Here is a 26791-nt window from a genome sequence, read left to right as displayed (position 1 = left end):
CATACGTACAATCTGAAAAGGAATTAGAAACAAAAAGTAGAACTACAGAGTTCAGAATATTCTCATCATCCACCTGAACGATCACTATCAGTTGAAGAAGTTCTCAGCCTCTGACTCAATACTCCTCATGAAACTATTTGCATTAAATCAGATTGGTTGGCCCCACACTACTTTGGTTTGCCTGAAAGGCTGTTGTGTTTGCCTACACTACACTTCAGAGTAACTTACTCCAATTGATAAACATGCCAGGTTCTCCACAAACTCAACAAAATGGTAAATGCGATGTGAGCTCATGGGTAATTTCTGCATATCCTCTATCAACCGAAATAATTCATAGTAAGGCTTACAAAAACTCCCTAAAAGAAACAGAGAGGAAGAAGCAGACATTCCAAAGGCTATGCTCTCTGGTTAAAAGGGAGATGACAAGGATATGGAGAAAGGCTGAAGACTGCCAAAGAACCCAGTAAGACCAGGGACACAAGTTGCTGTCAACTTTCATACAAATCACTCAGGACTACTCTGTATGTTTGCCTCCCAGCTGGCAGTTTGACGAAAGAACAGAGTGACATCTTCTTACAGCAATAGAGGGATGGCACAGGACCACTAACCTTTTTACAGTGTCGTGGGAGGAGGTACTGTGATGGGAAGAAGTGACACAGACTGCTTGCAGGAAAAGAGGAGAAAACTAGCCTCAGTTTAAAGCTGGGAGCCAGAAGAAGATTAAAAAGCTGGTGGCCCAGAAGGTGTGCTGGAACAACCAATTAACAGTAGCTCCTACCTGTTTCACAACTCATGGGAATGCTATGCAGCAACAATACATTTGAAATAAAGTTTTCAGCTGTGCTGTGACAGCCCAGTTTAAATATGATGCCCCACGTCAGCATTTCTAGGCAGTCAGACAACTAATATAGGGTAAAAGCTACTGCACATTATAAACTCCTAGCCATATTCAACAACAATACTGAACACAACAGAATTGATTGAGGAGCTGAGATATAAAGTTTAAACACATATTTCCATCCAGCCCACCATCACTTTACATGTAACTGTTAAGGCTACAGCAATTCAAAAAATATCATCTAGATTTAGTAAATATGTCAGAGATGCATTTTTAAAATATATTTTCCATGATTTTTCTAGTAGACAAACTCATAACCTTTCCATAATAGAGGGGCTGACATTCACTTCAGACCTCATTTCACAGTCTTTTCTGCAGCACTTCCCATTGTCTTTTTTAAGCTTTGTTTCCAGATCTGAAAAGAAATTCAATCCCCAGGAATTGAAAGACGTTGCAAGTAGATTACGATGGTTATCATGACATTATATCTACCCTCGTGGTTTATACAGAGAGAAAAATCAGCTATATGCATGGACAAATTCTGATAACACAGAAACATACTACAAAGAGATAGCCATTCGACATCTCCTTGTAGGGTCTCTGAAAGAGCAATCCAGTTCGTCCCACTCCACTTCAAATAGATACTCAATTTACTTCTGAAAGTTATTTTAAAATCCACTTCCACCATCATTGCTGGCTCAGCATTCCTGATCATTATAGATTACCTGTTATTCACCCCCAAGCCAAAAGAAACAGTTACTCTCTTTTTTATTTTATCAAAGTCACAGAAGTTGCAACACCTCAAACAACTGTTCCTTCAACCTGCTCTGTTCGACAGAGAACAACTCCCCCAAACCAACACCTCCATTCTGGATCACCAACTCCCTCGGGGTGACAGACTGCCTCTTAGACGACCCCGCAGGCTCACCCTCAATGGAATGAGGCCCCAAACTGACCCTCGCCCAATGCCATACTTGACAAGCTAGCTAAGATCAAGTCTAGCTCAATGCTCCAAATAAGCCCTTAGCAGCAATTTACAGAGTTTACCATAACTTGCTTGTCTGAGGATAAAAATAGAGCATGGCTAAGCGTGGGAATTGTGATTCATGAACTGCACACAATGGTTGTGGGCAGACCAGCAGCATATAAATCTGGAGCTATGGCTTCATTTAAAAAAAACTGCAACATCGGTTGGAGACTCGCCCATTGAAGCACAGAGCCGAGCACCATTATACTGATAACAAAGGGGACAGCCCTCCTGCTCTTCTTAAAGAGAGTTAGATTTCCTTAAAAGGAAGTCGCACTGAAAATCACGAGAGGCTAACAAAAACTTCTGCAGCAATGCTAAACAGGAGAGCAGAAAGAGTCACAAACTTGGTGCCAAAAGCTACTGTAGTGGAAGTAAACAGAAGAGATGCCCAATGGTTCTTCCAGCTGGCTAGTACCCCTTCAAGGATCACCCTCAGAAAGAATATTGAGCATGAGTTCAGGGAGGTCAATTTTCAAATTCAGGGTCTGGGGCTAGTCACATTGCAAGAAGATATTAATTGCACTTTCACATGGCATCGCCTATCCAATGCTCCACCAAATGTTCAATCCACTAGACCACCATTAGTCACCGGAACTCCCTGCCACTCAGATGCTTCTAGAAACTGTACCTCACTTTCACACTTCACTAATTCTACCCCTCTACATATCTCCAGTAATTACAGGTACATGGTTTATACACTGTCATAACATTCTGCCTTCAATCTCGCAGGACAAGACGCCATGCAATATGAAAAAGGAATATGCCAGTGGTAGACAAGGGCACTTCATCTCCTAAGCCTCCAGAGGGACTTGCTTCTCTGCATCGTGGGGTCGCCCGCGACAGATCCCATTGCATCCAGAATCATGGAGACCATTGAGGGCGGGGTATGTTCCTAGATTTTGCCCCTTCCCGACTCTGAGTTCACTTTTATCCTGATGTATTGTGACGAATAAGCGACCATGGACGTCTTATTTTTCACTCAATTCTACTTCCTCACCCCAACTTTGCCTTTAGAGTTCCTGCTCCGAGACACCCACGATCTGCTTTTAGCCCAGCCACAGCAGGTCCAACAAGGTGGGGCGCAGCACTGATGAAGAGGCCCCCACCATTTGTTTGGACACTTGCCGTCATTAGCTCTATGTGTTCATTAGAGGTAAACACAAAAGTGCAAAGTGGTGTGTCTTTTGGCATGCGAGGACTGCCGAGATGCCAAGTTTATAGTTTACATGCCAGTCCATTGGAGAGAGATAGTTGGAAATGAGAAACCTGGTAAGGTGACAGACAGGAGACTGCTGTGGGCATTTTGGGTGCATTGGGCTGATCTGCTGGGCTACTTCCTGTTATTACCGATGAGTGTGAAGGAGTCTGGCTCCAAGTTACCAGAGGAGAGGGCATCATGTTGTGTTTGCCCTCACTGCTACTTCTGTACCACCTGCAGCCCAGAGACATTGCCAATGCTCTCCCCGTCTGTGTTGTGGTCCACATCTGGCCAAGACTCTCACTGCACTGACTTCCCTGATCCAATTATTCTTTCTGCCCAATCCAGAGATCCATTGCGATATACCAAGAAAAAAAAGTAGTTGCACACATTTTGCAATCGTAGAAATTCTTTGAAATTACATCAACTCCAAATTACGTGCTGGCCCCTTTACATAACATCAGTTGCAAGCCCAGCTTACAGATGAACATTTGATTTTTTTTTCAGCATGATTCCACTGCGTAATAAGGGGGCCCAGTGATAGCCGAGTGGCATTGTCATTAAACGATCAATCCAGAGACTGAGGTTCATATCCTGCAATGGAAAATGGAATTTATCACTCAATCGAAAAAAGAAATCTGGAACTAAGAGTCTTATGATGACCACAAAAACCATTGTTTATCATTGTGGGAAAGTACCATCTGGGTCACAGCTACACGTGACTCCAGATCTACAGCTGTGCAGTTGACTCTGAACTGCCTGAGGGCAATTAGGGAGATGGGTAGTAAATGCAGGTGTAGCAACATTCCTATCTGACAAACGAATAATAAAACATCAACGTCCATTGTCGAAATATGGCCATCATGCTGGAAGTCTGGGTGGTGTAACAACATAAGATACAGTCAATTATTCTTGAAGCTCACATGAGCACTCCGAGATGGTATGCCACAGGGCATCACACCTGACTACCCCCAGCAAGCTAACAGTTCAGCAGCAATAATGATTTGTTATACTCCTTCAAAAACAAATCAGTTGGTAAAAGATAGAACGATACTATTATAATCCAGCCACCGCATGATCTGACTGTGTCTACTTTTCCAAACATAAAACATTAAATGGTTCAACCAGCTCCTAGTGAAACAGTGTAACAAAGTCAGAATGACAACAAAACTACAAAAGAACCTTATCAATGTTAAATTAAAACATCATTTCCAGGGTTGATGATGAACTCAGGCCCTACCGTGTCCATCAATCACAAAAGGTCCACACAGCATGCCTACAGATCAGGAGAGTCGGGCTGCAGCGTAACTAAAGATTTATCAGCCTGTATCTATTTAAAAAGTCACAACTGAATCGCCAACTAATATCCAACACCAGCAGACAATTAAGGTGAAATTACAATGACTTCTGAAAAAGATAGGGTAACTCTCTTTAGGTAAATACCCAAATTATTGAAAGTTGAGGCTTGAAAAACTCTCTTCCACAATATTATTTGATAGTTTTAAGACTTCTCATCTGTTCCATAAATTTCAGATAATTGAGGGAGTTCACAGCTTGGGTTCAAATTTACAGCCTGTGTAGAATTCACAATTAGTGAGCACTCCATTATTGTGTATAATGTGACTGAGACCTGTGAGTCTCCAGAATAAAGTTTTATAAATGACTGGCTTGTGGCCAAACAAGTTTCAAAGTTCCAAATCTATATTCCGGACTAATTAGAGAGAATAGATTTGAATGGTGAGAAGAATGTCAGATATGTTTTGTAGTTTACACCGAAGGTGCCATGCAGATTGACAAGGGGATAATATCCCTTTAATAAATTAAGACCTATTACAATTTTGGTTTTTGGTTATTAGCTTTTATTTCGTAGCTATAATTTAGAAAGCTCAAACACAAGTTTCTGTTTCTGAAATTGGCTTATTTTATAAATATATAAACCAAGAGCTCTCTTAGTGGATGGATTCAGCTTTTCCAAAATATATTTGAATAATTTCTACCAGACAGGAAAATAGTGTTGCCACTGTGTTAGGCTTGGGCTTCTGAAATTTAAAAGCCACTACATCAATTCAATCTGTTGGATAATGTCTGTATACTGGCATTTTGTAATGACAGTAACATTCCAACAAATCAATAGTTATTTAATTCCCAACGAGCTCCCAAGTCCATTAAACCTGATTACATTCACCAGATTCAGCTGTGCGCAGTTATTTTTCGTACCCTAGCACTTAATCTATAAAAGGAACTTATGAGAACTTTCAAAAGCAATTTCAGCATCAATCAGCAGAGCTCAGAAGGTGTGATTTGGGGAAATCATTTACTGACTAGAATGGCAGCAGAGTGGTTGGACACAAACATGATGGCCTTCACCCAAAAAGTGAAATACATATGGAACAAGTTAAACTTTGTTCGTGTTCTCTCCGGCATGAAAAACAGCTTCCACGCACTGATGCCAGGAAGTGGGCCAAGCTTTCAAAATTAATAATAGCTTTCCATTGATCAATACATTTCTGCACTACACACCTCTGTCTCGCATCAAGCAAAGGTTTAAATGAAGGAGATTGTGAGCAGTATTGGAATATTAAGCACTCCTATCACTCTAAGTCAGGAAGATTTTGCTGTGGGTTACATAGTCCAATATGCAAACACCATAGCTGCCTTCAAGCTGATCAGAAATACTTCAGCAACAGCATAAGTAAACAGAAATAACTCCAGTTTTGATCTACATTATTCAGGCACTGATCATTTAAAAACACTGCAACTGACTCAACAGTTTTACCTGCTGTTTAAGTCGTTGCTTTGCCTACATTTGTAGTCAGTTATTACATATTACAACAGTATTGAGATCTTCTTTCCTGTAAATAATTGCAATCTTGTTCTTTCTTTCCAAAATAATGCTATTTATAACTGAATCAGTTAATAACCATTAGGAAGCACAAGTTAATAATTGCACATTATGCTCTTTAGATTAATTCAAGTATGAAAAGACTTCCTCTTCTGTACATACATATTCATTGGAATCTGAGACCAAAAGCTAATTTTCTTTAAGGTAAAGGCTAGAACATGTCAGTGCTAATATCCTAAACTAACACTCCAGATCATTTCAATTCAAATTCTATTCTAAAATATCATCACAAATCAGAGTCTGGGCAAAGTTTAACTCACAATTATCCTGCCTTGTGAAAGAAATGTCTCTTGCAATACAAAATAGGAAATGCACCTCATTGACAATTAACAGTGATCTATAAAGCAGCACAGCCAAGATGCCATATGGATTTCGAATTTCCAATAATGTTTAAAACACAATTCTGCTACTGTCAAAGGTCCCCATAAGAGCTGCTATGGATTTTTCAATGTTTCTCCTATTCCCTACACTACACCACTTAACTGTAAGCCATATCATGATAAGTTACTTTGCCTACTATTCTGTTATGGGAGTGCTGAGTCCCTTTGTAAGCTGGGGATGGATGGCAAATCCCCTGCCCCGTGGTCAACCTCAAGAAGTGAAGGCATGAATGTTAAGCAGCGGCCAGATCAATACCAGCGAATATAGCTCAACTACACCATTTATTCAGCCATGAGAGATGTCAATACATAGATTAGGGTGATCCATCTCTTTGATTTCCCACTGTCTTCCATTGACATCATGAGGGGTTTTGCCTGTATTAAAAGTGTTTGTCTTCTCAACCATAAAAATTCCAATTATTAGTCTAAGTGCACTGGCGTTAACTTTCTTGTTGGAAGCAACATTGCGTTACCTGAATAACTCTAGTGAGATACAGGGCTGTCGTCAAGATCCTGGCAAATATGTAGGGATGCAGCAGCACTCCATGTGACAACAGCATTGTACCAGAACCTTTCTCAGGCACTCACAGAGTGAAGGTTAATGGGCGGGTGGGGGGGAAGTGGGACAGAAAGGTTGTGTCCGGAGTTCTCTCACGTCACAGAGACAGGCCAGTTACTTAGCACAAGCTTGTAAATTAAAGAAATGAGTAGAAAATCTTATGTCAGCAAATACAAGCGAGGAAAAAAAAAAGTCCTTGAAGAATTCTAGGTAGAGACAAACAGCAGCTGCAAAGCCAGAAGAACCAAAATGGAAATGGAATTTCTGAACTGGTGCAATTACAAGACCAATTAAGTACTGATTTTTAAAACAGATATGAAACACGTAATCTGAATTCCAGGCATTGAGCTTTCACATCCATCACTATCTTCCAATTTACTAATGTACCGTCAGCTATGAAAGGAATTAGATCCAGAAGGGATAAATTATTCACAACTCTCTGAAAAGTAACAATTTGCCTTGTAACACCTGAAGAAAGATAGCGTGCTATTTGATCCCAATAATAGGACTGTGCCGTTTAATTACTTATCTAGATACTAATTACAGTGAAGATTTGATACAATTGCCAATAATTTAACATTATGTCGAAGCCATCATTAAAGGCTGGCTGTAATTGATTTCTGATCACACATAACAGAAAGTGGCCTCAGTGAATGAATGCTGCTCCCTTGCAATGCTATTATTTTTAACTGGGTTGTGGGGGGTGGAAGTGGCATTTCTCTATGCTCAGGGGTGGAAAATAGGCAATTCCAAATAAAAACCAACTGAACTGCGGATGCTGTGAAACAGAAACAAAAAGTGCTGGAACTGCTCAGCAGGTTTGGCAGCATCTGTGGAGACAAATCAGAGCTAACGTTGAGTGACCCTTCCACAAAGCTAGACAAATAGGTTCTTGGCAAGCCAACAGCTGATCTTTTCTCCATGCCAGTTTATTTTCCATTGCCTTACAACATATTGCCAGGTGTTTTCATTTCAAACCACACAAAATTGAGAGGGAGATGAGGAAAACAGTTTCCGTCAACAGTTTAAAGTACTGTTCTCTGAACCTCAATAGAAACAAGATCGAACATAATGAAAAGCTAACTGCCAGCTGTCAACAGTCATGCTTTGTGACGCTGATGTAGATCAATTTCATGACTACATGTGTTGCATGGTCTCTTGGTCATTCCTGGAACACCCTGCACAATGCAGATTGACGGCCTAGTTGCAATATTGCTGGAATATTAATCCAGAGACCCAGATAACTTTTGAATCCCACCCTCAGGCAACTGTCTGTGTGGAGTCTGCACATTCGCCCAGTGTCTGCGTGGTTTCCTCCAGGCGCTCCAGTTTCCTCCCACAGTCCAAAGATGTGCAGACTAGGTGGACTAGCCATGCTAAATTGCCCATAGTGTTCAAGAGTGTGTCGATTAGGTGGGTTATAGGGGAATGGGACGCTCTGAGGGTCAGTGTGGACCTGTTGGGACGAAGAGCCTATTCCCATGCTGGAGGGATTCTATGATAAGTCTACGATAAGATCAAAGAATCAGTAGCAGAAGGATGGTTAACACAATCTGCAAACACTTCTTACTTCTTTGATTAAACAGTGCTCATTTACTCAAGACACAGGAAAACTTTCAGGGAGGTACTGTGGCTGGTGGCAAGAATAATTTTACAGGGATTTTTTGGGGGGTCAATTTGATCTGACTCAGTTGTCAGCAGACAGAACTCTCGAAACCATAGTGAAAGATGTATTCAGAATTGAGCTGTAGATAAGAAAGGCAAATGGCCGAGTAATCAGGAAATAAGATTGTATTAGCATGTTGCAGAATTGCTGTTGCTGCAGGATAATTACTTACTAACGGAAGAATATGAAAGAAATTGTTATGCTTCACAGTTTTCTGTTTTGGAGACTTGAGTATGACTTCCAATGATTCCTTGGCTACTGACTTTTTTGGTTTGAAGACTATCATTGGGTGGCATGTCGTCAACTATCAAAGAACTGGATAAGTTCAGACATGTATAGAACCTGGACAGCGAAACTCGTTCAAGTTAAAACACCATGAAATGTTTCAATTTAAAGGATTTTAATTTGATGGTAGAATTCTCATGCATTTCATTTTTAACTAAATTGTCATGCACAATCAAGATTTTACACCCGGCACATGATGTATTCCCTCAAGAATTAACTATCTGCGTGGAAGTCCTTCAGGTTAGTTAAAAATAAGCTTGTGAAATGTTTGCTGAAAACCATAAATCTAAGTAGATATTTTGGACATATTAAAATACAACAATTAAAATGCAATAAACATCCTTCATTCTCTCTTTTATCTATCCCAAACTGTCAACCTTGCCATTTGATAAGGCTAAGAGTAAAAATCCACTAGAACTAAAAGCCACAAAAATAATGGCCTTCTGTGTTTTAATCATGACACACTGCAAGCAAAATATTTGCATCAAATCAGTTATTTAATCTATGTAGAGACACACACTTAGAGGTAACTAAGTGATAGACCACGAATGCCTTTACTAAATTTGAGAAGTTTTCATTTAACATTCTGTGTAAAGATACTGAGATATTTTGATGAACATTAGTAAATAACGCCATTGAATTGGTGTTTTTTTTTAAATTGCAATGAAGCTAAAATATGAGATAACTATTTCAAATCTTCAGCACATTTTCAAGCACATATTTTGCAAATTCAACCCAGAAAGCTAAATAAAGTTTACTTCCTCCAATTTAAATGTTGGCATCTAAAAAGATTTAAATCAATCCCAGTAAAAGCTAAATAAATGAATACTTCATTTCATATTCAACAGACAATGAAAATTCAATGTCATTATTTTATAGTTATTATATTTAATAGCACATTAAGAAAATTTACTTGCTGGTCCAGGTTTTAAATCTAAAACTTTGGACAGCAAAATAATTTTGAATTGGAAATCTGACAATGCTTCCAAGTTTTAATCATCTTTGCTATGGTTAATCATTACTGACGTCTATATTGGCCATTCAGACAAGGACACCAGTAAAGAATTTCTGTGTCAAGTATTAATGTGTGGAAATTCTTTTGTAATTTATACGTTTGTTATTTATCTCATCTTTCCTGATTCATGTTTCACTGCAGAGTTTCAGTTAATATCCAATGTATTATGGGTAATTAGCTTTTTCCTTGAATCCTCTTTCCTTTTGGGATGATGCAAAGGGGAATGCTGACTTTAACAGCTGCTCTCAGAGAAAAGAAAATGCTTAAATTATCGGAACATAGCTGAAGGCTGTTCCACTAATAAGTGGCCAGTGACTATGGCATAGTCCAATACTCAATTTACAGACCACTCATTTCCTGTTTTTTGCCAAATTCCAGGCATTTGAGATTGTCTACTACTCACCATGTTCAGTTTGGACCACACAGAGGAGCAGTTTCCATCTGGATCAGAAGTTTTGAATCCAAAAATAAATTTACCCATGTAACCAACTAGCAGTTGGATTATGGGGAGAGTGGAACAGAAGTAGGGATGAGAACTGTTGGAGAAATAAAGTGCATGATCCATTACTTATCAATCTAATTTGGAAGTTCATTTTGCTTTGAAATGATAGATACATTAACTGCACCAGCTGTAAAAATTCAGATCCATTTGTCTCTATGCCTAAAACAAATCCTAAGAATACATTCATAAGATTGAGAAAGTGTCTGAAACACCGGTCCCCAGTTGCAACATCCCTCTGTGGGCAAAAGAAATGAGAAGAAACATTTACCTGCTTTTTTGTTTTCTGAACAATGGCAAGTTCACCTTCACTGTGCAGATCTGCGCCCTATGTTGTCACAAGGACCAGAGTTTCTATTTCAGTCAGATGCTAGATCTGGGAAGCAGTAAAGCTTATCCGTCAGGAGATGGATCATGAACCAGGAAACTCAGGAACAGAATTTGCAAGTTCCCTCAAGGACCAGGAAATCCTCCGGGCCTCACGTTAGCCTGGGCCTCCCCCTCAACCTGACCTTGTCCTCACTAGATCACTGCTGCAGACTGACCCCATGGTACTGTGGCTGCAGTGGACTTGGGCCCAAACACTTCCATCCACCTACCCGCCAAGTGGTTCACCTTGACCCTGGTGAAACATACAATAATGAGTCAAAATAGTTAAGATCTACTGTGGTTCCACATCCCTGTTGTTAAATATCTAATCCAGCTATTCCATGTGGAAGAAATCATAGGTGTTCTATGTTAGCTTTCTGGACTGGCTGGTTTGCGATGCAGGGAGAGGCCAACAGGGTAGGTTTGATTCCTGCACTGGCTAAGATTAACAGTTAGCAACTTCTCAACCTCCCCTCTTGCCTGAGGTATGGTGCCCTCAGGTTAAATCACCATTGGTTATTTTTCTCTAATGAAAGAGCAGCCCTCTGGTCCCACAGGACTATGGTGACTTTACCTTTTACCTTGACTATAAAACAGAGTAAAGAATTAAACAAGAAATAACTTAAAGAGAAATTGTTTTGCAACTGCAAAGCCCTCGGCGCCCCATTAGTAAATGCTTGTGTTTCTCCACCAAAGCAATTTTTCAGGAATAGCTTCACGAGAAGAGCTGCTATGAACTGTCCAAGATTAATTTACGTCTGGTTTATTGCAGATTCTAGACCACACTTCTTTCTGCAGAATAGTTTGTTTAATAGCGCATTAAATCTGTACATGCACGAGGGCAACAATAGACCAGTTGTCTCCTCTCTTATGCTTTGTGCACACAATACACACAAAAGGCTCACCAATATCTCAACAGGAAAGGCAGAGAAACAAAAGAATATTGTTAGTTTAAGACCCTTTTGTATATCTCACTAAATAATTCTGTGTTGCTGGTAAATATTGTCCCCATGGATCAAGCACCTGTCTTTTCTACATATTCTGTATTTCTATTTACAAGCTGATGAAAGACAAACCAGTGTTCTGTTTATTACTTTTTGACGTAAAAGGCATATTCAGACAATTCCGATTGAACAGTAAAGCAGGTCACTGTAATCTAATATGCGACCGACAAACATACTCATCACATTCTATATGGATCCACCTCCTGAAACTAAAACAGAATATGTTTTCTTAAACATCATGCTGTGCCAAACTGCAATGTTCTGCTGTTTCTGCAAAAGACAGAGAGATTTCATTTACCCCCTGCCAGAGTTCCCAAATGAAGGTTTGAGCTGTATTTAAGCATAAAATACATGAGAGAAGCCAAAGTGTCTGCATAATTTAACCATTCGACTGTGGGGTGACGGGTATACTTATTGCATTTGTTCGTCATCTCCACTTACATTTATTTTGGCATACATTTTCAAGGAAAAATGTGTTCTTCCATGTGAGAGCTTAAGTCAGGAGTTGCTACATATTATTCTTAGTTTGGCTTGACAGTATCTCTGACACTCAATGTCCATTTCATGTACACCTGTACATTTAGAGCTTGGACACCTACAAATACTTCACCTCCATTAGTATGAAACATCAATCTTATTAATCTGAGCTTTAAGAATAAAATATATTAATATTAATATGATATACAAAGTATGTTCCAACTGCCTTATAATGAATAACATTTGAAATGAAATGGTCATAGTGAGTCTGCAGTTCTTGTATTAATTTTTATCTGCACTTTTGTTTATAAGTTTACTGTTGTGCAAAATGAATAATACATCTTTTTATAAAGGCAAAGATAAAGCTATTTTACAAAGATTATTGACAGTCAAAGATCATTAATTTATTTGACAAAGACACAGAAGGCCTCAGTGAGCCCCACCATCAGCAGCTGAACATCAGAGAAGAAAGCAGGAACATCAGTGTGCAGGAAGCCATTCAAATACCCAGAACTGCAAGCCGAGAGTCAATTTCACATAACTTAAATGAAAATCATGGCAGGCAGGCTGCAGCACAATCTTGTTCAACAGGATCGGTAATCTACTGGATGAGCACAGCTCCAACAACATTCAACAAGCTGGACTCCATTAAGCAGCCCACATCCATAAACATCCACACTTTCCTCTACTTATGCTCAGCAGCATCTGCAAGTTGCACAGCAGGAATACACCAATACTTCTTAGAGAGCCCCTCCCAAATGCACGGCCACCAGAATCCAGCAGGGCAAGGACAGCAGATATATGGGAAACACCCATCACCTTCAAGTTGTCCAGTGAGCCACTCACCATCCTGACTTGGAAATACATCACTGTTCCTTCACTGTCACTGGATCCAAATGGTGTAACTCCCTCCCTCATGACATTGTGGGTCTAGGTAAAGCAAACGGACTACAGTGCTCACAAGGAGGCAGCTCACCACAACATTCTCAAGGGCAATTAGTGATCAGTAATAAATGCTGGCCCAACCAGCGTCTCAAACATCCCATAAGTGAAGAAAAAAGATAAGTCAGCCCTCAGTCAAAATAGCCTCGAATTTTGTTAGTCAATGGATTCTTTCAGGCTGTTGTAGGGACACTGACAGCAAAGCACAGCAGCATGAAGTTGACCACCAAAGCACCCTTTCTATGTCTATCATCTGTTCTACAGACCGAAGCAATCAACAGGACAAAGCTTGCACTTTTTCAGCAGTGGCAACTTCTCTCAAGTGCAAGGCATGATTGACAAACCAGCAACATTCACCAACAGAAAAGGATAAAACAAGAGGCCTGACACAAGAACACTGATGGATAAAATCTGTGTAATCTACAGTCCATCAATTCCACAGTATCCAAATCTGAGAGGGATAGAAGACAACAGTTTGGTTCCTTTGAGCCAAAACATTCATCTGAAGAAATCTGCTGTTAACGTATGTAGTGGGCCTAATGCAGCACTAGGCAGCACAGGTACTACTGAAGCCTGCAAACATCCAAGATCCTTAGAATGCACTAAGACCAACTGCTGGGGCAAAGCTTTTGGTGTCTGGGACACTGAGGAGCCCTCCTGAAATATATCCCAAATAAGGTAAGGCATTCTGCCTACTACATTATACTGCATTGCAGAGAAACCTGTATGCATAAAATGACAGCAGCAGCAGCAACCATCAAATGAGGAAAACCAGGAGGCACAGGGAGAATATCAGTGCCTTGCAGCCAGAAGTGTCAGGAATCAGTATGGTTCCCTCATTTACATCCTGCTTTAAGATAGAGGTCTTACTCTGAATGGTGCTATCCTGGTGGTGAGAGTAGAGTTGATAGAAGGCTGTTTTCTCCCTGAAGACACTCTCACAATGCTCATGGCCCTTTATTATAGTGGGTCATGGCGTGCAGGCTGCGGACTGCAGTAGCTCAGGTGCTGCCAGGGTATCCTGGCACAACTGTTTCTGGCAATATGGAGGGTACTGGCCAGAGTCGAGGTGGGATAGGGATCTCCTATTGTGGGGATCCAACTGCCAAGTTTCTGGAGGTGGCCTCAATTTCCTAAGTAACTTGTAGATTGTTGATTCTGTACAAGATGACACCATAGACACTGATTGCAAACTGCCGCCAGTGATGGAAGAATTTACTATGGCTTCCAAAACCACATACATATGCTTCTGTGAGGCTAGTTGTTGTGGTCTCATTGCTGGGAGCCTGACGTTTATGTTCTCTTGTCCTTCTTAACAGAGCAGCGAGAGGCCTATAACTGCCTGTGAACTTGCTCCATGACACCCTGAGATTGAGCTGACACACTCAGGAGAAGCCCATACTGCAGCCTTCAGGCACAGAGGTGTGGGTCGCACTAACTCACTCAAGTGGGATGAAGTGCCACCTCTAACAGTGGCAGCTCAACAACAGCCTTGGCAGAAACAGTGCCCACTAGTGGCAATTGGTGGGACTGCAAGCAGTGGCATGACAAAGATCAAAGTCACTGAGCTCAGGCAGGTCCTGGGGGTCAGATGTGGAAGTGCAGCTAGCCAGGGTGAAGGGAGCATCTTGGAAGGTAGCTCTCCTGAAGGATGTACCCTCACAGAGGGAGAGACTTGAGTACCACACACACAGTTACACATATACGAGAGCTGATGACACATCAAAGCAGGGTGTCTGCTTGTAATTCTTCATTCAACTCCGCAAGCTTTGAAGCTGTAACCTGGACTTGCAAAGAGTAGTGATAAACGGGTCTCTTTCAGAATGGCAGGCGGTGACCAGTGGGGTTCCACAAAGTTCGGTGCTGGGACCGCAGCTATTTACAATATACATTAATGTAATAGATGAAGGCATTAAAAGTAATATTAGCAAATTTGCTGATGACACAAAGCTGGGTGGCAGTGTGAAATGTGAGGAGGATATTATGAGAATGCAGGGTGACTTGGACAGGCTAGGTGAGTGGACAGATGCATGGCAGTTGCAGTTTAATATGGATAAATGTGAGGTTATCCACTTTGGTGGCCAGAACAGGAAGGCAGATTACTATCTAAATTGAGTCAAGTTAGGTAAAGGGGAAGTTCAACGAGATCTAGGTGTTCTTGTACATCAGTCAATGAAAGCAAGCATGCAGGTACAGCAGGCAGTGAAGAAAGCTAATGGCATGCAGGCCTTTATAACAAGAGGAATTGAGTATAGGAGCAAAGAGGTCCTTCTGCAGCTGTACAGGGCCCTGGTGAGACCGCACCTGGAGTATTGTGTGCAGTTTTGGTCTCCAAATTTGAGGAAGGACATTCTTGCTATTGAAGGAGTGCAGCGTAGATTCAGGAAGTCAATTCCCAGAAAGGCGGGACTATCATATGTTGAAAGATTGGAGCGACTCTGCTTGTATACAGTTGAGTTTAGAAGGATGAGAGGGGATCTGATTGAATAAGATTATTAAGGGATTGGACACTCTGGAGGCAGGAAGCATGTTTCCGCTGATGGGTGAGTCCAGAACCAGAGGACACAGTTTAAAAATAAGGGGTAGGCCATTTAGAACAGAGTTGAGGAAAAACTTCTTCACCCAGAGAGTGGTGGATATATGGAATGCTCTGCCCCAGAAGGCAGTGGAGGCCAAGTCTCTGGATACTTTCAACAAAGAGATGGATAGAGCTCTTAAAGATAGTGGAATCAAGGGTTATGGGAATAAGGCAGGAACAGGATACTGATTGTGGATGATCAGCCATGATCATAATGAATGGTGATGCTGGCTCGAAGGGCCGAATGGTCTACTCCTGCACCTATTGTCTATTGGACTTCCTTGTGGGTCTGCTGCTGATGGCATTATTACCAGATCCAGGTAATCGGCTGTGAATGGGGGTCATTGCACTCAAGTGCCTGCTTCTCTTCTGTGACACATCAACACAAGGCCTACTTGAACAGGGAGCACATGGTATCTGCCAGTTCGCTTCAGGTTTTATGTGATTGGTGGGTATTGCAGGGGTGAGGATGCATTATTTCCCCTCAGATTTATTATTTTTACTTAAAGTTTGTAAGCATCTTTTGATTTATTTTTATTACGGGAAAGAGGCGTGGAGATGACAGCCATACAGTGCAGAAACAAACACTCTAGGGAAATTGCTTCCGCAGCATACAGGAAACTCCTTGCCGCCCCCCCCCCCCCCCAAAGGATGTGCCCACTCCACCACCCATTCCCTCCCCCAACCCACTTCTTTTCCATCTTATAAGTAGCCTGCACTAATTCGAACCCGGGTCCCCAGAATATGATCTGGCTCTCTGGATTAACAGTCCAGCCACTGGGCACTCGCCTTCCCCTTTAATATCTGCTGGATATTAAAATGAGTAAACTACTGAAACATAAACCTGACATTCAAAACACCCTGAATCAGCAGCGAACAGAGGACATCAGCTGTGCTGGCTCACAAAAAGGTAAAAAAAAATGTAACTTTTGATTTAAGTAAGGGGTAGGTAGCTGTGCTATTACTTGTACCAGTGAAGTTCTGTTTTAGCGAAGAAAGTTGTCACTCACACCTGGACTGTTGGCAGTAGTAGTTTTAGACAGACTGAGATGCTGAACAGATGAGTCTGTCTATAATGTCCACAGTGTTATTGACAGTATTGAGAGCAACGGGAGTGGCAAATGACTAATATTAGTGACCCAGTTTAACCATGGGGAGTCTAAGTGCTGGGGATTATATACAGGCAGAAAACGGTGTGGGTGTGAAAAGAAAAAAGGAATTGCTTGTCTTCCTTCAAGTAATGATTCCATAGTAACTTTCTGATTATATGATGTGATGGAGGGCAGGGATTTGTTGATTATAGGTGCGATGACAGTACTGTGGTGCTTTAAGGATGGGGTGAGGAGCTGTACACACTGCTTCTGCTTGTCAAGTCACTGAAACTCTTGAGCATTGCAACCAGGTTCAACCAATGTCATAATTTTTGTCAGCCGGCTTTGCCCAAACTTGACTTGTTGTCACTTTTTAAAATCTTATCGAACAGCAGCTAACTGCTGACCCTCAACTCCCCGACCATGACCTATATGGAAACATCAGGAAGCCCAGCCCTGTGCCTTAATCTTGCAATCCAGAAGTGCTTAATTGAAAATATCAGCACTGTAGCAGAATCGTGCAGCACAGCTTCAAGAACAGTCAGAAAATGTGTTGGAAATTGGGAAGCTGTTATGGGTAATAAAATTCTGCAGGCAATCAAGAGGGCAGCCTGTTATTAAACCTAAAAAGGGACTTGGCCCTCACGTTGAGGACTTTTTCGGGAATTTCTCACCATCCCCAAACACACCTGCTCCAGATCTATCCATATTAAAACGGTGTCTGCAGTACTGGCAAGCATTGATAAATATAATGAGACAACACTGAGTAGGACTGCTGCATTTTCTATGTAATCCTTTGCAATGGTTGTGCTTCAACATTTGAAAGCAGAATATGCTTGATCCCTCAAACTGTTGAAACAAACATTGGAGGATATTTCTGATAGATGAGCAGAAATCTGGTAGAGCAGATCAGTGAAATATGTTAGTCAAGATGAAAATTACCTTCATGAAACAAATCTAGTACCAAAAACATTGTTAATTATTTGGAATGAGATCCAAATCATGAATGAACTAGGCAAGAATGTTAATATCCTAAAAATAAACTTGGCTTTTGGATTATTTTATGTTTTCTTGGTGAATGTTTCTGTTCGAACATAACAGGATATTTGTCTGTGGGATATGTGTCTGTGTACTTTCTGGGTGTGTCCATTAAGCCCATAAAAATACTACTGCCTAACTTCTGTAATGTTCCTGTGCTTTATTCACAGAGTATGGCCCATTTTGCTTCAGTGCGTGTGTCAGATTTTCTGGAGGTCTGGGCATCTGAATTCCTGGATGGTTCACGTGGATCAGGACACAGTTCTCTGGCAATGAGGAGATGGCCTGCAGCCATTTTTTTCTCACAGCAGTTTGGACACCGTTCGGGACTAAACTGGGATAGTCTATTGACACAGAATTGCAGCTTTGAGAGTCAAAAAGCTCAATGGAAAGGTCCTCAGGTCTCAGAGATACACAATCCTGCCTTGTATCTGACAAAAGAGACCAAAATAAGCCAATCAACAATAGGTTTCAGGTACATGATGTTGGATCGGGCTACAGGATTTGGAGGGAGGCACAATCACAATTACAATAGCAGTGTTGGCTTCACAGATTTTGAAAAAAATATGAACTTTATCTTGCTCGGTGACTGTGGGAATCGCTACAGAATTTTGAAGGTCTGAAACTTGCTTTACTCATGGCAGCCTAATGTCTTTATGGGGTCCTTCAGGAGGTATTACAGTACTAGCATAGACATCGCAAAGGTCTAGTGTATGCCCAAGATCCCTAAAATAGGACTCTCATATTTATCAAGAGGACAAATGACAAGGCATAGCCTTGGCCACAATTATATTTTGGTACCTTGTGCCTGTACTACATCAAACAGCAGCTGTGAACCATACCTTTTCTTCTTATATTCAATAACTCTTCGAGTTTAAAAGTGGCTTAAACTGACTTTTTCTGGCATTATGCCAAAAAAAGTATTTATTTATTCACTGCATTCAGTAACAAACTAGCATTATTGTAGAATGCAACCAATTTTTATTTATTCGTCAGATCGCTTCTTAGATGGTGAAGTCAACAGTTTCCCCACATAGGTGAGAACCACTTTTCAGCAATGCCCACATCTCATTCTCTTGGTTCTAATTTGAGGTTTGCCTTTATTTCTTTGACAGCCTGAAGTGTTCTGTATTCTTTCTTATGCAGTTTAATGCTGGTCTGTATCTAATTCCCTGGGAGTCGAGTGACAGAAATTGCCAGATTGTTTGGCAGTCTTGTAGGACCCAATTCATTGACAGGCTAGGTAGGATGTATCCTCTTTCCCTGGTGCTTTAATGGAAACATTTGCTTATGTTTTGGCAATTAGATTGCAAGCTTCAAGTGCAGAACATTTAAAGAAGGGGCAGAATGTCAAACTCTTCATCCCTTTCCACTTCCTCCTCACATTGCCATTTCTGCTGTTGGTTGAAATGGCACATTGCTTCATTAATATAAAGAGATCATGCTGCTTTTTGGAAGTCTAAATACAAGAATTGATAATGGAGAGCAAGGAAATAGCAGAGCATTTAACTACTTTAATTCTACCCTCACACAAGACACAAACTCTTTCCAGATGTACTAGGGAAGCAGAGGTCTTTTCAGAAGGAGGAACTGAAGAAAATTAGTATTAGTAAAATGTAGTGCTGGAAAATGTAATGGGACTGAAATGTGTTAAATCCTCATTCCTGATAATCTATATTCCAGGGTAGTAAAGGGGGTGGCTATAGAAATAGTGGATGCAAAGGTTATCATCTTCCAAAATTCTTTGGATTCTGGAACAGTTCCAGCGGATTGAATATTGGCAAATAGTGGAAAATAGTGCTTGTCAACCTAGTGGAGACTTTTTTTGAGGACACAACTTGTAGAACAGATAAAGGCAGAATCAGTAGATGTAGATTTCAGGAAGCTTCAGATCAAGTCCCACCCAAGAGATCATAATGAAAAGTCAAATTGCATGGGATTGGTGATAAAAGGCCGGCATGGTTGAGAGTTGCCTAGCAAATAGGAAACAGCAGGAATAAATGGGTCATTTTCAAAATGGAAAGCAGTTAATAGTAGCATATTGCAGAAAACAGTGCTCGAATCATAGCAATTCACAATACATATCAACAATTTGGAACAAATGTTAAATTTCCAAGTTTGCCGACAACATAAAACTAGGTGGAATTCTAAGCAGTGAGATGACACAAAACAAAGGCTTCTGTGTGATTTAGATAAGTTGAGTGAGTGGGCAAACACATGACAAATGCAGTGTAATAAAGATAAGTGCCCACTTCAGTAGAGAAAAAAAGAAACAGACAGACTATTCCTTAAATGGCGATAGAATAGGAAATGTAGGAACAAATTACAGCAGATGCTGCAATCTGTATGGAAAACAACAAATGCTGGAGATCCCAGCAGGTTATGCTGCATCCATGCACTGGGAGCAGCTAACATTTTGCAGTCTGATAAAGAGCCATCTAGACTCGAAACATGAGCTTGATGTCTCTCCATGGACGCTGACTGACCTGCTGTGATCTCCAGCACTGGTTGTTTTCAGTATGGACTAGGAAAACTTGCAAGTACACAGGGACCTGGGTGTTCTTTGTATCATCATTGAAAGCAAATATGCAAGTGCAGCAACTAGTTAGAAAGCAAATGCAACAGGGTCTCAGTACTGATGCAAGGTCGTCTTGTGGCAGCAAGTATAGGGCCTTGGTGAGATCATACCTCGAGTATCTCATACGGTTTTGGATTTATATACTTGCAAATTTAAACAGTGCAATGAAGGTTCACAAGAATAATTACAGCAATGTGAGGTTTGTCTCACAACAAGAGATGAGGTCAACCGGGTCTGTATACACTGAAGTTTAGAGGAATCAGAGGGAATCTCATTGAAATGTATAAAATTCTGACAAGGTTAGGGAGACGAGATGTGGGGATGATATTTCCCTGGCCCAGAACAAGGAGTCACAGTCTCAGGATATGTGGTAAACCATTTTGGACTCAATGAGGAAAAATGTCTTCAAAGAAAGAGTGTTGAGCCAGTGGAATTCTCTAGCACAGAAAGATGTGGAGGCAAACTCACTGAATTTATTTCAAAAAGAACTGGACACATTTTTAGAAACTAAAGGAAGAAAGGGGTGATGGGTGACAGCATGGGAGTATGGCAGTAAAGATACAGGATCAGCTATAGTCATGCTGAATGCTGGAGTGGGATCATTCGGTCAAATGGCCTATTTCTGCACTTTCTTTGAATGTTTCTATAATTCTGATGATGTAGCGACAATCCTGAAGAGATGGCAAATATGTAAAGAGGCATCCAGATCATGAAATTATCCTACTTAAAACCCATATTGTGAAACTGTTGAGCTAAATCATAGCTACAATGCCTTAATTTACTCCATGTCAAAGGAAACTGGCAATGGGCATGACTAAATTAATCGTAAACCCTGATACAAATAAACAGACACAATATTGATCAAAATAACCTGGTAAGCTTTCCAAAAAAAAACTGCCACTATATTCGCAATAAAGATTTCTGTTTAATATGTACCGCAATCTTTGATCACACTAACACTGAAATACTATCTGAAAATTGATGCCATTTGACAGTGTGAAACATCTCCATGTTGTCAAAGATCTGCGGCAATGACCCAGAATTTGCTGTAGTAACAGTACATGCTTGCCATCTTCCACTCGTTAATCCATGCCACATTTTCTCAGAAAAAATGAAAATGCTACAGTGAGCACAGTGGTAGGTCATAAATCGTACATGCAGTGTCAGAGACATCGAAGGAACTGAGGCCAACACTGAATCCAATAGCAGGTTATTTAACACGGACACCAACTATAACTCCTAACCATTTACAAAAGGCGAAGAAGAGAGTGGGTGGGTGAAGATTTTCCAACAGGGGAATCGAATCCCTGGATATTCTGCAGGACATTTTTTCGATGTTTCAACAGATTTCTGACTCAACAGACTGACAGCCTTCCTGGAAGGAAGCTAATGCCAGCAGAGCGTAATATTGTAGGGTGCTGGAGAGTGGATGAATATTGTTGGGAGAGGGGTTCAATCATGTAGAGGTATATTTGGGAACAGCAATGTTTTCCATCCTGGCCTACAAACAGTGCAAGAACAACACATGCTTCCAGCCCTTCTCTCCTTCATTTACCTGCTAGAACCACTGAGGAATCATGGCCATAAAGTGGGAAGTGAAAATCTTTTGTTCAGTTGAAGGCACACATCTTCATTTAAGGATCACAGTTACTGACTTTCTTCCTCAATGCAGAAGTCACCTGCCCTGGATCCATTCTTTATAAATTGGCATTGGGTAACATTGAGGTCAATCTCACACACTTTATATCACAGTGGTTACAATACAAATTATAGTCACTTAACTCATTAAATCTGTACCAACCCTTTGCCATAACAACTCAGCTGGTTACATAGAACATAGAACATAGAACATTACAGCACAGTACAGGCCCTTTGGCCCTCAACGTTGTGCCGACCTGTCATACCAATCTCAAGCCCATCTAACCTACACTATTCCATGTACGTCCATATGCTTATCCAATGACGACTTAAATGTACCTACAGTTGGCGAATCTACTACCGTTGCAGGCAAAGCATTCCATTCCCTTAATACTCTCTGAGTAAAGAACTACCTCTGACATCTGTCCTATATCTTTCACCCCTCAATTTAAAGCTATGCCCCCTCGTGCTCGCCGTCACCATCCCAGGAAAAAGGCTCTCCCTATCCACCCTATCTAAACCTCTGATTATTTATATGTTTCAATTAAGTCACCTCTCAACCTTCTTCTCTCTAATAAAAACAGACTCAAGTCCCTCAGCCTTTCCTTGTAAGACCTTCCCTCCGTACCAGGCAACATCCTAGTAAATCTCCCCTGCACCCTTTCTAAAGCTTCCACATCCTTCTTATAATGCGGTGACCAGAACTGTACACAATACTCCAAGTGCGGCCACACCAGAGTTTTGTACAGCTTCACCATAACCTCTTGGATCTACTCCCTTTCCCCATAACTTTACATTGTTTTCACTTACAGGTATTTATCCCATGCCCTTCTGAAAATCACAATTAAATCCACCTGCATGACACTCTCAGACAATGCATTCCAGAACATAAGGTAATATATTCTTAGCCAGAGAGTGCTTATGTTCTTGTTGGTACTTTTGCCGATCACCATGAAAATGTGCCCTCTGTTTCTCAACCTCTCCACCAAAGTTGACAGCAATCCACTTGGGAATGTGTACTGATACAAGAAGCCCCTACTTCCAGATTCATCACATAAGTTAACCATTTAATCAAACCCCCTATCTGATAAACTCAGGTCTCATGAAAACATTGACCCAGTTTCTGTACTTAACAAGAAACTACTACTTATTACAAGTTGATCAACTCCAATCACAGACAGATAAAATATGAATGATCATAGAACATAGAACAGTACAGCACAGAACAGGCCCTTCAGCCCACAATGTTGTGCCGACCATTGATCCTCATGTATGCACCCTCAAATTTCTGTGACCATATACATGTCCAGCAGTCTCTTAAATGACCCCAATGACCTTGCTTTCACAACTGCTGCTGGCAACGCATTCCATGCTCTCACAACTCTCTGCGTAAAGAACCTGCCTCTGACATCCCCTCTATACTTTCCACCAACCAGCTTAAAACTATGACCCCTCGTGCTAGCCATTTCTGCCCTGGGAAATAGTCTCTGGCTATCGACTCTATCTATGCCTCTCATTATCTTGTATACCTCAATTAGGTCCCCTCTCCTCGTCCTTTTCTCCAATGAAAAGAGACCGAGCTCAGTCAACCTCTCTTCATAAGATAAGCCCTCCAGTCCAGGCAGCATCCTGGTAAACCTCCTCTGAACCCTCTCCAAAGCATCCACATCTTTCCTATAATAGGGCGCCCAGAACTGGATGCAGTATTCCAAGTGCGGTCTAACCAAAGTTTTATAGAGCTGCAACAAGATCTCACGACTCTTAAACTCAATCCCCCTGTTAATGAAAGCCAAAACACCATATGCTTTCTTAACAACCCTGTCCACTTGGGTGGCCATTTTAAGGGATCTATGTATCTGCACACCAAGATCCCTCTGTTCCTCCACGCTGCCAAGAATCCTATCCTTAATCCTGTACTCAGCTTTCAAATTCGACCTTCCAAAATGCATCACCTCGCATTTATCCAGGTTGAACTCCATCTGCCACCTCTCAGCCCATCTCTGCATCCTGTCAATGTCCCGCTGCAGCCTACAACAGCCCTCTACACTGTCAACGACACCTCCGACCTTTGTGTCGTCTGCAAACTTGCTGACCCATCCTTCAATCCCCTCATCCAAGTCATTAATAAAAATTACAAACAGTAGAGGCCCAAGGACAGAGCCCTGTGGAACTCCACTCACCACTGACTTCCAGGCAGAATATTTTCCTTCTACTACCACTCGCTGTCTTCTGTTGGCCAGCCAATTCTGTATCCAAGCAGCTAAGTTCCCCTGTATCCCATTCCTCCTGAATGAGCCTACCATGGGGAACCTTATCAAATGCCTTACTGAAGTCCATATACACCACATCACTTTATAATTCTTTAACTTAACCTCAAATCCTTCTTAAACTGCTGCATACACATGCAGACAGACATTGACAAAAATAAAACTGGTGTCATGGGTGGAGGAAAAATAAGGAGGAACACAGCTCAAAAGCACTAGTCCCCATGATTCAGTGAGATTCCAATTTACATCCTCTGATCGCCGAGGTTTTTCTTCTTCTTTCCAAATCTTTTCGGATGCAAGGTGGTTGGTCCATTATTTGCTCAGTCTTTCTGCAACTGATCAAAAGCAGCAGCTAGTTGGTAAATAGTGAGTGAAAACAGCAAGCTGCCTTCTAATTCTGTTTTACTTCTCTGTAAGAAGAGAGAGATACTGCCCTTTTAAAGTCTGGAGGCTTTCTTCCTTTGTATTGTTCAAGCACAAGCTGTCTGCCTGCCCAGGAGCCAATCAGAGAGCTATTGTCATGCTGATGACTCCTGAACCGCACAGAAGTCCTTATTGAAAAACCAATCAATAGGCTGTCTCTAGGTTAAACTGCTCTAAACAACTGCCATGATGCCAATGAGCCTCCAGCATCTTCCTCCCAATGCGTGAACAAGGCAAAAATTTACTGAGTAATAATAGAGTATTTTTAGAACTCCTTTCATAGTCCTTAGTTTAAAGGAATATCTTCCCCCCCCCCCACCCAGTTTTGTCCATAATCATGTCAAAAAAAGAAGTGACACGGTCTTTAAACTTTATCTAGACTTTCATGATTTGGTACATCTTTAGCATACCTCCTCTCAACATAATCTTCTAGAAGGAAAATAATCCAATCTTCAATCTACCATCATACTCCTCAGCTCTGGAACCACTCTTCCATGCCCTCCAACATGTCATCACATCATTTCATTGAGTGTGATACCCAGATAATGATATGACGTTCCAACTCAAACCAAATCCATGTTTTATAAAAATAAAACAGAACCCCTTTTCTATTGTACTGTGTGCTTCAATTTAGAAAGTCTAGGATTCCAAGCAGACAACTTTTTAAACTAGGTCTCATCCTGGGTTGCCACTTACACCAGTTTGAGCACATAAATCCCTGGTCGCTCTTAACCTGTAATTCCTTTAGAATTATGCCATTTAATTTATAGCATCTCTGCTCATTCTTCACCTTCTTCTCCAGATCCATTTTTAGCCAATCAGTATCTCAGTTAGTTGCTTTTTCACTACAACTCTGGCAACTTGCTGATGACAGATGCAAAGCACATAATCAGCAAATCAATCACATCCTCTACCCTTCCTTTCTTTGGCCCCGCTCCTCCTCTACATTTTTACCAGGTAAATGCCTAAACAATGGCTAAAATTCCAATCAAACATCTGATCTGATAACGTGGGCCTTGGTAACTTAGTACAGACAAAATGCCAAGTTGGTTTTCGATCAGTGTTTATATACTGGAAATGCATAAATTTGAAAAATCGATATTAAACACAGGCCCAAATGCAAGGGATTATCTCCCAATCTATGTGGCATCCTTAGCTTTATTTCATTACCAATTAAATCCTTACACTACACAAACTCAATAAATATTAACACAGAAATTACAACATATGGGAGAAAATCAGATAATGCTTGGTGACCAAAATACTTACTTTGTTACTTAGTTGGGACTTAAGTTTTCAATGAAGTTCCGAGGACAAAGCAAACATTCTCCCTTTAGTAGCCTAAAGTCAAGGCACGGTCATGTTCAATAGCAGTTTAATCTCCACCGCCAATGAGAAAACTCACCAACTGAGCTCTACGAGAAATGTTTCAAAGCTGATCAGTCAGAACTTCTCAGCAAGACATAGGATTCAATGCTGAAGTCTAACATCACCAGAAGTGGCTGGCCAATCAACGGAAGGATCAGTTTGAAGCAGACATCCAACTGTAAGAAGATATGTCTTTTTCTTTCAGATCTCACAAGGTGGAGATCATGCAAGGAGATTAAGGAGATGCAGGATGTGGCTGTCAGTGGTTATCACTTAGTTGAAACCTGCTCCCAGTTGGCCCATCCAACCAGATCAGGTGACCAAGAAACCAGCCAATTTTTCTGCTTGGAAATTGTTTTAATTTCTGGCAAATCGAGAAGGTCCCTAAAAGGAACTTCTAGCTCAACATCTGGCACCTCCAAGGAGGAGAAAATTGCAAATCAAGTTCCTCTCCCAAGCATCCTACTGAGCAACTGAATACTGACTTGGATCCCTTCATCGCCAAGTCTAAGTTGATCACAGTGATGACAAAATCAACAAACTTGCTTTTCTCACGGTTCATGTAACGGGATGAAAGGAGCCAAGATAAATAACTACTCAACATCTTTGCTGAGATCTCTGCAGTGCCAGGTCTCAGTGAATAATG

At 41.0% G+C, this 26791-nt stretch overlaps 1 protein-coding gene across 27 annotated transcripts in view; it reads right to left on the bottom strand.

Moving 5' to 3' along the window:
- rbfox1 (RNA binding fox-1 homolog 1) overlaps positions 1-26791 on the bottom strand; it is a 2011452-nt gene that overhangs the window by 781239 nt on the left and 1203422 nt on the right. The window contains exon 1 of one of the 27 annotated variants that reach the window (XM_059654011.1): positions 10277-10373. The exons of the other annotated variants lie outside the window; for them this stretch is intronic. Within the exon in view, the coding sequence (XP_059509994.1) occupies positions 10277-10354 (78 nt within the window). The 5' untranslated portion in view covers positions 10355-10373. Of the gene's footprint in view, positions 1-10276; positions 10374-26791 lie in introns of those variants that run through there. 27 annotated transcript variants of the gene reach the window in all.

This window comes from Stegostoma tigrinum, chromosome 23 (genome assembly GCF_030684315.1).
Source record: "Stegostoma tigrinum isolate sSteTig4 chromosome 23, sSteTig4.hap1, whole genome shotgun sequence".
Lineage (NCBI taxonomy): Eukaryota > Metazoa > Chordata > Chondrichthyes > Orectolobiformes > Stegostomatidae > Stegostoma > Stegostoma tigrinum.
The sequence above is the reverse complement of the archived record's forward strand: the minus strand, read 5'-3'. Positions and strand labels throughout refer to the sequence as shown.